At 44.8% G+C, this 13,192-nt stretch overlaps 1 protein-coding gene across 2 annotated transcripts in view; it reads right to left on the minus strand.

The window, feature by feature from the left end:
* ARHGEF6 (Rac/Cdc42 guanine nucleotide exchange factor 6) overlaps positions 1-3,581 on the minus strand; it is a 61,552-nt gene extending 57,971 nt beyond the window's left edge. For both annotated transcript variants that reach the window (XM_068151790.1, XM_068151789.1), the window contains exons 1-2: positions 3,200-3,581; positions 2,105-2,188 (exon numbers count right to left, since the gene is read on the minus strand). In XM_068151790.1, coding sequence (XP_068007891.1) covers positions 2,105-2,188; positions 3,200-3,364 — 249 coding nt within the window. In that variant the 5' untranslated portion in view covers positions 3,365-3,581. The remainder of the gene's footprint in view (positions 1-2,104; positions 2,189-3,199) is intronic.
* Positions 3,582-13,192: the final 9,611 nt, after the last annotated feature.

The raw sequence follows: 13,192 nt of genomic DNA on the forward strand, positions 1-13,192 counted from the left end.
AAAAGCTGGCACTAGAGAAGAAGAGCCAGAGGGCAGCATGAGTTTACTTGTGCCATGTCTGGCCCACCACCTCAGCTGTCCTACCTTGAGCATTCCCCTGCCTGAGGCTACAGAGGGGAGCCAGGAAGAAGCCAAGTTCCTGTCTTCAGTTGGTCTTGTAATATGGCTTCATATATTGGAAAACAGAGAAAGAAATCATTTTCATTTTGCTTCAAAAGGTAACCTGGAGAGATTTCAGCTTTTATTCAGCTTCTGAGGTCTCCTTTCACCCAGGGCAACCACGTGAGCACTGGAGAAATTACTGAAAGGTCAGAGTATTATTTCAGGGTTATAAATTGGAATGAAAAAGTAGTACAAAAAAGTCTTTAATTAAAACCAAGGAAGAAAAGGCACAGGGAAGACCAGAGCAGCATCCTTAACCGGAAACAACCTTGCTAGGTCCCAGCATCTGAAAATGGTGGAGCATGACTAAAATATTACAGGAACTGGCTTTCAAAACTATGAGATGTTAAAGCACAACAGTTGAGGACTGCTCCTTGGTCTTATCTTTCAGCTGTGTGAGATTTCTATTTGTTAGTATTTCCCACCACAACCATTGTGATTAGTTTCCAAGCAGGAAAATAAACTCCCTGAAAAATAGAGACAATCACAAGGTCAGTCCCAGAAGACTGGCAACGACTGATTTCTGCTGTGACAGGCCTGCAGTGATTCCACTGATCTCTGCTCTTCAAACTGGGCTGCTGCAGCAGGCTCGGAGAAAAGCATTACTGGCAAACCACAGGCTGCTCAAACAGCTCTGGAATGAGCAAACTTTCACTCTGCTTCGCTAAAAAACTCTGAAGAGAAAGGCTCTTTGCTTGGTTAGACCTTCCAAAGCAAAGCACAGGATCTGAGCTACCATGAGTTGGACTTTTCTCACTGTGCTGCATGACTATTCTGTGTGATGCCCAAGGATGCTGTCCTTGCTTCTGGCAGGATTTGTCTCCAGAGTGTATGGTTTCTTTCTGTAGCATTCAGCATCTTTCAGATGAGACAGCGACAGCTCTTAGCTACAGGTTCTGTAGGAACTGGTGTGAAGCAAAAGTCTTTACATTTTAAATCCTTATGCACTTAGCAAAAAAAACCATGATGGCAAAATTAGCTGAACTCTGAGGTGATCAGATCATCATCTGCAAGATCAGTGGCTCTGATCCTATAAATCTGAGCTGTGCTTAAGCATAAGAATCAGTATGGAGGTAGGGTCAGGAATAGCCACTGAAAAGGTACTCCTTTTTTGTCTTTATTAGGATTGGGTTTATGTGCAAGGATCAATGTAATGCAACGTGTTTGGCAGAATCTCACACAACAGTTGGGAGGGGACGAAAAATTCTGCAGTATTAAGAGTATTTCACCCTCATATCAAAGCAAGGCTAAAATCTGCAATCCCTTCTCTCTAATAATGACAAACAGGTCCAGCCTGCTTGAACTTTGTTTAGACAGACCTACTGTTGTTGCTGCAGCTGACCATGTAGGCTCCCCTCAGCACCCTTTCCACCTGACCATGTAGGCTCCCCTCAGCACCCTTTCCACCTGACCATTTAGGCTCCCCTCAGCACCCTTTCCACCTGACCATGTAGGCTCCCCTCAGCACCCTTTCCACCTGACCATGTAGGCTCCTCTCAGCACCCTTTCCACCTGACCATGTAGGCTCCTCTCAGCACCCTTTCCACCTGACCATTTAGGCTCCTCTCAGCACCCTTTCCACCTGGCCATTTAGGTCTGTCTCAGAACCCTTTCTACCTGACCATTTTGGTCTGTCCCAAACCCATTTGTACCTCAACATTTAGTTTCTCTCAGAACCCTTTCCACCTGACCATTTGGGCTGGCTTGTTTTGACGAGAAGGCATCTGTTAAGCTCACAGACTGTTAAGCTCACAGTCAATTCATTCTGCTCCCAAATTCTCCAGACAGAATTATTAAATCCCCCAAGCTCTAATTTATGTCATGAATACCAAAGATGAGGAATGAGTACCCATTTCATCCCTCTGGTATCTGGCCTCCTTTCAGAAGCCTGATGAGACAAGTATGTTATGACAACATAAAGGAAGGATCCAAGTTGACTTACCTCCACTTTGAGGGCTGCACAGCCTTTCAAGAACTCTTGGATGTTACTGATGCAAGCAGCTTCATTTTTAGGCTCCAGGCAATACTGAAGAAAGAAGAAGCACTGAGATCATTGCCTTCCCTCCTGTGTAGCCTCTGCTCAGAAGGCCTGCCTGAATATTGACATGTGCGTTTTATACTGAATTAGGGAAGCTTCTGAAGGGGGCGGGTGGGGGTGGCAGGCAAGCTGTTGAAGCAGGAAGAAAGAGCCACTGGAGGAAGTGATGCACACAGCGAGATGGTCGGCATCTTGTTTTGAATGTCAACATATGACAGTGCCCCAAGTGACAGAGGGAAAGTGAGGGCCTTTAGGAACACAGTGCCCCCAGTTAGCACGTGGAAGCAAAAGATAAGGAGCTAGCAAAAGTGATTTTTTTTGTGCTCCTGTTTCACAGGCTGGAGAACCTGGCTTTGGTGGTTTTAATGAAACTGCTTCTCTTCTCTGGTGCCATTTCCTATCTCTCATTGCACTCCTTCCCTTTTTTTTTTTTCTCTCTCCTGCAGTTACTTATCACAGTCTGAAAACTGTAACAGGGAGGTGCTTGCATGGCTTAAGTGGCTTCAGTACCGATGCATTTGCTGGCCTTGGGGCAGCTCAAAGTGGCCCTGACACAAGCTTTATTATTTATTCCTAATCTAATCTTCTCTAGTGCATTTCCTGACTAACAAAGTTATTTCCCAGTAAGAGCCCTGGAGTGAATGTTTTTACAGTTGTAACTGATGATATTTAGGTAAACACAGCCAAATTGCACATCCTTCTATTCAAAACCAAGATACTGTGATCTCTGCTAGGCCCAGCGTTTCCTGCTGCTGACTGATGTGCAGCTTGGCCAGCTGGGACCTTTCAGGGTTTGGTTCTGGATACACACTCAAAAGAACTAAAGCAACAGCCATGCTTTGCTGTTAGAGATAGCAGCAACTGAAAGGCACACCACTTCTCTCTCTGATGCCCCTTGCTCATCATACCAAAGCAAGCCATGCCCTGAAACCACCAGAGAAGCATCTTACTCAGCAGTGCTCCTTCTCAGGCTAGCAAAACACATCTTAAAAGAGTTACCTTCTCTGCAGATCCCGGAAGAAGGCGATTAATGAGCTTACAAAGCACAGTCCCATCTTTCAGAGAGGTTTTCAGGAACTCTCCTGGATCCTCCACTATTTTCTTCGGAGAGTTTAAAACTCCCAACGAAATCAGCCAGGTTACAGTTTGTTCCTCTGGATTCATCGCGGAGAGCGGTGCCACCACCAGCGCCGTCCTCCTGGGCAGCAGCAGCAGCTTGCTCGAACCCACATCCGTGATTACATCTTCCTGCTGCTACTGCTGCTTGCACAGCTCAAGTGTGAAACTAACTTTTTTCTTTTCCCCTTTTTTTTTTTTGTTTTGGCTCAGCAGAAAATCTCCCCAAACCTAAGAATCAGAAGTACCGTCACTCCAAGGTAAGAAACTTGTATTTGTGATGGACTGAGTCTCAAGTGCTCCATTAAAGAAGAACAGCAAAAGCAGATCTTGAACAACACAGTTGAGTTGCTGGAGCATGCCCAGAGGAAGCTGGGGAAGGGTCTGGACAACAGGGCTGGTGAGGAGCAGCAGAGGGAACTGTTTAGGCTGAGGAGGCAAACTCATTGCTCTCTACAGCTACCTGAAAGGAGGTTGGAGTGAGGTGAGAGTTGGGATCTTCTCACTATCAGGTGATAGAATGAGAAGAAGTGGCCTGAAATCATGGCAGGGGAGGTTCAGGTTAGAGCACAGCCCTGTGAGGAGAGGCTGAGGGAGCTGGGGTTGCTTAGCCTGGACAAGAGAAGGCTCAGGGGTGACCTTCTTGCTCTCTCAAACTCCCTGAAGGGAGCTTGTAGACAGGTGGAGGTTGATCTCTTCTCCCAGGCAAGCAGCACCAGAACAAGAGGACACAGTCTCAAGCTGCACCAGTGGAGGTTTAGGCTGGATATTAGGAAGAAGTTCTTCATAGAAAGAGAGATTGGCCATTGGAATGGGCTGCCCAGGGAAGCAGTGGACTCACCATCCCTGGAGGTGTTTAGGAGGAAACTGGATGGGGTGCTTGGTGCCATGGTTTAGTTGATTAGATGGTGTTGGGTGATAGGTTGGACTCGATGATCTCAAAGGTCTCTTTCAACCTGGTTAATTCTGTTCTATTCTATTCAGATAAATGCCTTTGCTGCAAGAGTGGTCAGGGATTGGAACAGGCTATCCAGGGAGGCATTCAAGAAACGTGTGGACACAGCACTTAGGGACATGGTTTAATGGCTATGGTGGTGTTGAAGTTTGGACTCTTATGATCTCAGAGATCTTTTCCAACCAAAACAATTCTGTGAGTTTCAGTCTTATTGAGAGTAAGAGTGCTTCACGTGGATACTTTTCCCACCAAAACCATCTCGCATAGTGGCTTCTTCCTTGTGGCAGTCTACATCCCATTGCCTGGTAAACTTGGCCTTAACTTGTGGCTGTTGCCCAAAGGGAATGCAAATTGCTCCTCAGAACCATGTAACTAAAGAGCCATGGTGCAGCATGAAATCATGGAATCAGTAAGGTTGGAAAAGACCTCAAAGATCATCAAGTCCAACCTGTCACCACAGACCTCATGACTACTAAACCATGGCACCAAGTGCCCCATTCAGTCTCTTCCTAAACACCTCCAGGGATGGTGACTCCACCACCTCCCTGGGCAGCACATTCCAAGGGCTAACAACTCTCTCTGGGAAGAACTTCTTCCTAACATCCAGTCTAAACTTCCCCTGGCACAGCTTGAGACTGTGTCCTCTTGTTCAGGTGCTGATTGCCTGGGAAAATTTTAATTTCACACTAAAGATGACTTGGGGGGGGAAAGGTCACACCACCTTTAAGTCAACTTTTAGTGTGGGAAAGCAGTTATTAAGATTGCCTTTTGGAGCAGTTTTCTGTTTTCAAAAAAAAAAAAAACTCCTAATTTTTTGGAAATAAATTGTGATCAGGCACTTCAGAGAGGAAAAATTCTGTTTTAAGAAGTGCACACAGAAGCCAAAATGGGGTTTTGAAAGATGATCATAAGGAGGTATCTATGAGGAGAAGCTGAGGGAGCTGGGGTTGCTTAGCCTGGAGAAGAGGAGGCTCAGGGGAGACCTTCTTGCTCTCTACAACTACCTGCAGGGAGGTTGTAGACAGGTGGGGGGTTGGTCTCTTCTCCCAGGCAAGCAGCACCAGAACAAGAGGACACAGTCTCAAGCTGTGCCAGGGGAGGTTTAGGCTGGATGTTAGGAAGAAGTTCTTCATAGAAAGAGAGATTGGCCATTGGAATGGGCTGCCCAGGGAGGCAGTGGACTCACCATCACTGAAGGTGTTTAGGAAGAGTAGATGGGGTGCTTGGTGCCATGGTTTAGTTGATTAGATGGTGTTGGGTGATAGGTTGGACTCAATCTCAAAGGTCTTTTCCAATCTGGTTAATTATAATCATCTCTCAAAACAAACATCTGGATGACTTTGAAAAGGTACCAAATTTAAGGCCTCTAAAGCTAAGAAACTCCCCAGCTATTTGACATCTATTAAAATCATAGAATGGGTTGGGTTGGAAGGGACCTGAGAGATCATCTCCTCCAACATCCCTGCTATGGGGAGGGACATCTCTCAACTAGACTTGGCTGCTCAAGGCCTCATCCAACCTGGCCTTAAACACCCCTAGGGAAGAGACATCCCCAGCCTCCCTGGGCAGCATATTCCAGAGTCTCACCACCCTTGTGCTGAAGAACGTCTTCCCAAGATCCAGTCTAAAGCTGCTCTCCCTTCAGCTTCAAACTGTTCCCCCTTGTCCTATTGCTGGACACCCTTAATGAAAAGTTCCTCTCCAGCCTTCCTGAAGGATCTCTTCAGGTGTTAGAAGGCAGCTCTAAGGTCCCCCTGGAGCCTTCTCTTCTCCAAGCTGACCAACCCCAGCTCCCTCAGCCTATCCTCACTGCAAAGGTGCTCCAGCCCTTGGATCATCTTTGTGGCCCTCCTCTGGACTCACTCCAACAGTGTCCTTATGATGGGGACACTAGCACTGTCAGGAGCCACTGCATGGAGTACCAGGATCCAGTGCATGGAGTGGGACCAGTGTTTCACCCTGCTCTGGGGTGACAGATTAACCATCACCATTGATCACATCCATTTAGAAACACTCAACCATCTTGCCATTTTTCTCCTCCTTTTTTAGCCTTTCACCAGAACAGATGGATATGAAGTAATCCTGTTCACTGTGCCAAAGAATTTGGCATCAGGACACCAAGAACAAATTATCCTGAAGAGCAGAATTTCCTGGTGACAATATTCTGAGCCAACTCCTAACCCTGCTACTTGAAACAACTGTTTTCAGGACATCAGCACTCCTCAAGCTGCTTAGGCTAATCATTTAAAGACCCACAGAACAGCAAGAGGACAAAGGTATCCGTGGTTTTGCATCTCCACTGTCCAAGGTCTATGGAACTAAGGTTTTAAGACTTTGGATCTTTACAAGGATGTAGGGATGAGTTGTGCACAAATACAAGCAACACATAGCTGCAGCCAGCGTGAGCAACAGAGCTGGTTGAAGCTGCATCACAGAACTCACTGCCAGCTGGTGAAGCACATCTACAACCATCTGTGTGCAGAATGTTTCACATTTATGACCAGCGACAAAGAATTTTAAGGGGGTTGTTTTTCAGCTCTCAAGAGCACTAATATTTTGTGGGAGTATGTGCAGTCCTTACCTCCATGGCACGTCTGCAGTAGGCAGGACAGCTCCTAATGCTCGAGAGGTGGTGCTGAGGGATGTGGTTTAGTGGTGACCTGGCAGTGCTGGGTTAACAAATGGACTTGATGACCCAAAAGATCTCTTCCAGCCAAAATTGTCCATGGTTCTAAGTACTGGGGACAAACATCTGCACATGGAAAACACCTACCTCAGCCATCTCACCACAACATAGTGGTTTGTGATGGCAAGAGCAAGATTACACCACTGGGAGAACTGCACCCCTGCTCCATTATACTCAGCATTATGACCCCAAACACAGCAGGGTATTTCACCTTCTCCTCTAAAGCAAATCTCCTGTGGATAGGCAGGGTTAGTTTCAGGACTACTTCATATGCAGCTCGTTGCAGCCAAGCAGATGTTCATGGTTTCAGCTACAACTGAAGGAAAACACTTCCCACTTTCTTGAAAGACAAGCAGACTTGCATATTCAGCAAGCCCCCAGATGTAAGGCATTTCTGACTCGCTACCTCAAGGCCAACCTTACATCCTTCAGGAGCCCATCTGAAAATGTGTCAGCTTGTTCACTCACCCCTACACTGGAATTGATTCTGTGGTGCACCCAGGCAATGATGGTGCAGCTACTAAGCAAGAAATAGCTTCTGGTGTTTGGCCAACACTTCTAACTTTATTTGCTGACAGGGACAAATGAGAACCGTCACTCATCTCTTGCAGAGCCAACCTGCACTCTCAAGTTACAAAGACCCTCCTCCTCACAGCCTGATTTGCACCACTGAGGACTGCAGAGTATAGGAGTGTTTGAAAAATAGAAAAGGTGGGGGGTGGTCCACACCCAGTGACTCTGCTGGCACATACATCCCTGCCAGCATGGTCAGAGCAGCAAGTAAGAACAGCACCCTGATATTCAGAGATTATTCTGAAGTGGTTCTCCTCAAAGCCTATCACTTGTAGGTAACTTGCTCTTTTTGCAGCACAGAGGGAAAACACCCAACACCAAGGGCAAGCCTGGAGTGGTTTTCTGCTGGAAGATCTAAGTGGAAACTAGTGGCTTTGAATGACGAAGTCTGAGTCACTGCATGAGCTAACCTGCATTGGGGGTGCAATCCCATAATTTAGCACCATTTTTCATCATTAGGCAGGTATGTCTTTTTCTGATAGCTCCTGTTGACATTACATTTTAGTTCAGGCTAAACCACAGTAGCCAAACTCTAAAGTACTGCTGAAAAAGGAGTCACAGTATCTCTAAGGTTGGAAGAGACCTCGAGGATCAAGTCCAACCTGTCACCACAGACCTCAGGACTAAACCATGGTTCCAAGTGCCATGGGATTAGGGTCAAAAGATGTTCAAGAGGGGACTGGACGTGGCACTCGGTGCCATGGTTTAGTCATGAGGTCTGTAGTGACAGGTTGGGCTTGATCTTTGAAGTCTCTTCCAACCTGGTGGCGATTCTGTGATTCTGAAATCAAGTCCCACCCACCACCTCATGACTACTAGACCATGGCACCAAGTACCACGTCCAATCCCCTCTTGAACACCTCCAGGGATGGGGACTCCACCACCTCCCTGGGCAGCACATTCCAATGACCAATGACTCTCTCAGTGAAGAACTTTCTCCTCACCTCAAGCCTAAACTTCCCCTGGCACAGCTTGAGACTGTGTCCTCTTGTTCTGGTGCTGGTTGCCTGGGAGAAGAGACCAACCCCTTCCTGGCTACAACCACCTTTCAGGTAGTTGTAGAGGGCAATGAGGTCCCCCTGAGCCTCCTCTTCTCCAGGCTAAACAATCCCAGCTCCCTCAGCCTCTCCTCATAGGGCTTGTGCTCAAGGCCTCTCACCAGCCTTGTTAACAAGAGTCTCTTAACAGTACAGCCTATTATTCCTTCTGCACAAGATGCACTCTGAGCCCACTCCAAAGCAATAAACCTCCAGCAATATCCAACACTGGGCATCCTTTCCACCAGGCACATGTCTCTTGAGCAGAAATTTAATTCAATAATCATTTAATTAAAAATCCAAAACAGACAACAAAACTCACAATGCTTGTTTACCAGTAAAATTTATTAGTCTAAGGAAATTCTGCAGTTCTCCCCATCTGCTACATACAAGCAGGCTTACTCCTACCATCTGCAGTCTGTAACTGAAGTTAGAAGTGACATTCTCAGCCCCAAATGTAAAGGTAGTTTTAAATCCCTAGCCAAGGTATGCAAGTTTTATCTTCTTTAGCTTCTTAAGTGCTCTTTAAGCAAGATCAATTTATGCCTACCATGGAAAGCAGTAGAAATTTATTAGCCACATCAGCTTTAGGTACTTCAATCAATCTGAAGTTAGATTTTCTACAAGAAATACTGGTGCCTGAGGATTCCTCTCACACACATTGGCACATGCAAGATAAAAATGCATCAAAACCAAGGCAGAGTTCTGAAGGAAGTATCTTGCACCAAGAGATGCAGTGCTGTCTGGAGCTAGTACACACACCACCACTAGTTGTTCTAGGGAATCTATCCCAAGTATCATCTCAGTACATCCACACTTCCTTTCTCTCACCCAGGCAGCCTGGGCAATTATAACACTGTTAATGTAACAACAGAGTAAAACTTTTCATGGTTTCTTGGTAAAGAATTTGAAACAATCGAGTTCTCTGTATTTTAGAGGACTACATCTCACATTTAACTTGCCTTCCCCACACACACACATAAAAGGAAACACCTTATGGAAAGGGCAACCCCCAATGATTCTTCTGCTGCAGATCCACTGATGCCATGTCTACTGACTCAAACAAAGCTCACTCTGGGCTCTTGGAAGATACTACCTATGGCAGAGAGCAACTGACTTCCACCTGAGAATTTCTATCCAAGAGGTTAGTAGTGCTACTTTCAAAGGCAACTCCTGAATGATAACACAACCCTGTAAAACCAATAGTGGGTAACACCAACACAAAAGCCAAGCTGTTATCAGTTGTCTTTTGCTGTCCTTTGATTCTCCAACGCATATCCACTGCTGCACTGCCGCCTTCTAGTCAGCATTACCTGCAAAAAGAAGTAAAAGTCAGCCCAGAAAACAAGAGGCAAAACAGCTGGCAGCCTGTGAGCTGTTTTCATACCCACAATGCACGTGTTTGGTCAGGCATTGGAACAGGCTGCCCAGGGAGGTGGTGGAATTGCCTTTCCTGGAGATGTTCAAGAGACCTGTGGACATGGCACTTTGGGACACAGTTTAACAGCCATGGTGGTGTGAGGTTGATGGTTAGGCTTGATTTTAGAGGTAGATCGTTTCAACCTTAATGATTCTGTTCTATTAGTTTGATGGTTGGACTCAGGGATCTTAAAAGGTTCTACGATTCTATTTGCATTACATTCAATTTGTCCCAACAGGATGAAAATACATCACTAATTAACAACATACATTAGCCAGAACTGAGGACTAATTGCATCAATGCACACTTCTGATATAACACTGTCTCCAGAGCAAGCACTAAGCCTCTGCGATTCCTGTGGACGCTCCCAAACTCTGCCTGTCACAAAATCCCACTGATTCTTGACCATCTGATTCCAGTAGTAAACTGGTATCCACACTGGTAAATAATGCTGTGCTTTAAGCTAAATAAAAGTAGTGATCAAGAGGTGGTGAACAGCTTGCTGAATGAGTAGAATGACATTCCTCTTTTTTCACAAGCTTAGAATTCCTGCCATGAGTTCAAGTTCTGTTTTCTACTCCCTAAACTAACATTAGCACCATGGCTGTTAAGAATTTGGGCATGTTTGTAAACTGCAGGGTCAGCTGGGAAAGTGTGCTTCATCTTTAATATCTGATGTGCTTTATCTTGAGTATCTGTAATGATTTCAACATGATCCTGTACCACCGTTGAGCCACAAAAGACATCTAGTGAACTAAGGAAAAAAAATGCACTTTTCCTAAGGAGGGAAGTGTTTTTAATTGCCAAGGGTAATTTTAACCTTCAGCTTCCCAGCTAATATAGAGCTGAAACACACACACATGAAAACAGTTGGAAATACTCTGACGCAACTAGCAGGATGATTAGCAAGACCTGTTGAAATCATCTAGCACATTAAATTCCATCTCTTTATTATTAGAAGACTCACTAGAAGAATCATAGAATGCAATCATTAAGGTTGGAGAAGACCTCTAGGATCATCAAGTCCAACTGTTGCCCTAACACCACTATGGCCATTAAACCATGTCCCAAAGTGCCATGTGCACACATTTTTTGAACACCTCCAGAGATGGTGACTCCACCACTTCCCTGGGAAGCCTGTTCCAACCAGCCTCAAACCATACATGGAAAATTTGACTCCTTTTTTCCCAAGCTGGTGGGAGAGTGAGGGAGAACTTACTTTCAGACAGATCTCCCTAAATCCACTTTGCTGCCATACTACTGATGTCAGTGGTTTTTTGAATGGCAAGTGACTTTTGAATGAAAAAAACAACTAGGATTTTTTAATCTCTAAAGCGAGTTCAAACAATGTTCTTTCCAGCAGGGTTTCAAATTCAAGTATTTCAACAGTCATGTTTCAGAGGAATAGGAAGATAAGGAAAGCAAGGCTTTTCATTGGTTGAAATTTTATCAACTAACAGAGAATGAACTTGGTCAGCCAGCAGCTTTTATGTTTTTATGCATGCTTCATTTGACTTAGAACACACTCATGCTTCTGCATTTGATCTGAAATGCAATCCAGTAGTCTGGGCTTTTTACAAGAGCTTGTAGTGACAGGGGCAACAGCTCTGAGCTGGAAGAGAGAAGATTTAGACTAGGAAGAAGTTATTTTAAGTTTAGATTAGGAAGAAATTCTTTCCAGTGAGGGTGGTGAGACACTGGCACAGGTTGCCCAGGGAGGCTGTGGATGTCTCCTCCCTGGAGGTGTTCAAGGCAAGGCAGGATGAAGCCCTGAGCAACCTGAGCTAGTGGGAGGTGTCCTTGCTCATGGCAGAAGGGTTGGAGCTAGATGTTGCTTGAGAGCTCCTTCCAATCTGAACCATTCTATGGAGTAACACTTTAGCCACTGGAACTTTTCCTTTTCACTAAAGCTTGTTCTCAAAAGCAGTATTTAACAGCAAAGTACCTTCTTACAGAGTAGTATTGAAAACTAATTTAAACATTACATACAAAGCACACAGGCTTCTCACACAAACACTTCCCTGGGGAAAGTCACCAATGCCTATCCTTCACACTATACTAGGCTTTAACAGGCTTTGCACACAATGGAAGTGACTTCCTTTTTTTGAGCAGAAAACATTCTTTTTGAATGCTGTATTAGCTTGACAGCCACTACCACTTTTCTTTTTTCCTGGTGAGTTATCAGGGAAACAGGAGACAGTCACTCCCATGAAGTCTGATGACAGCTGTGCCCACATCTATTTGAAACATCATTTTAATAGAGCAGGCTTCAAAGTCATGAAACACAGCTGACTAGGAAGTTGGAAAGCATTCTGGGAGATGCCTGGAATCAGTAATTTAATCCAAGGACCTCTACAGAGATTAACTAGTAATCAAAGATTATGCTCAGTACAGTCATTAAAATGCATGCTTTGTACACTTAACAGGATTGATTAGATGTCTGTACTGACATTTATCATTCCAGATTTTTATGGTCTGGTCTTCTAAGAATTCCTAGGCTGATTTAAAGTGCAATCATATTTCATGTTCAGCCATACCCAGACTGGATCAAATCCTACAGAGAAGTCTCTCATTATCTTTTCTAACCTACTAGGTTTAAAAAATCCTACTTAAACCTCCCCCTCCAAAACTCATACAAGAAGCTGAAAATAGTATTTTGCCATGAATAATGCCCATCCAAATCTATCCAACAGAGAACCATCATAAATCTTCCAGCTACCACACCAGTTATTTACCTTATGTATTGGTACAGGCACCACTCCTCTCCCTCATCAGCACAGATGAGCCAGCATTACTTCAGTATCCTCTAGAAGAGATCACCCTGCAACCAAGAGAAGATAAAACAAATTGAGAAAAGCACATTTTGCAGCACAAATTAAACCTACAGAGCTTGCCCCCCCGCCCATTTAAAATAGAAAGTCACAAGTTTAGGTTTGCAGGTTATTCTGTTCCAAGTTTTACTACTTCTCTTTTAAGTGGTGGAGGATTCACTGGCTTGGAATGGACTGGAATGGCTTAGTGACAGGTTGCATGGCTTATGGATTCTCATTCCTTTTCAATGGTGCACTGCCACGTTAAATCCTCAAGTTGAACGGCAAAATTTACTGAGAACTAAAGAGTAGTACAAAGCTTTTGGGTTTGTGGTTTTTGGTTTGGTTTTGGGTTTGTGTTTTGTTTTTTTTTTTTAGTTGGAGGTCTTCAGGTC

The sequence above is a fragment of the Melanerpes formicivorus genome, unplaced genomic scaffold (genome assembly GCF_026170545.1).
Source record: "Melanerpes formicivorus ecotype bairdi unplaced genomic scaffold, bMelFor1.0.p_v2 SCAF_22, whole genome shotgun sequence".
Lineage (NCBI taxonomy): Eukaryota > Metazoa > Chordata > Aves > Piciformes > Picidae > Melanerpes > Melanerpes formicivorus.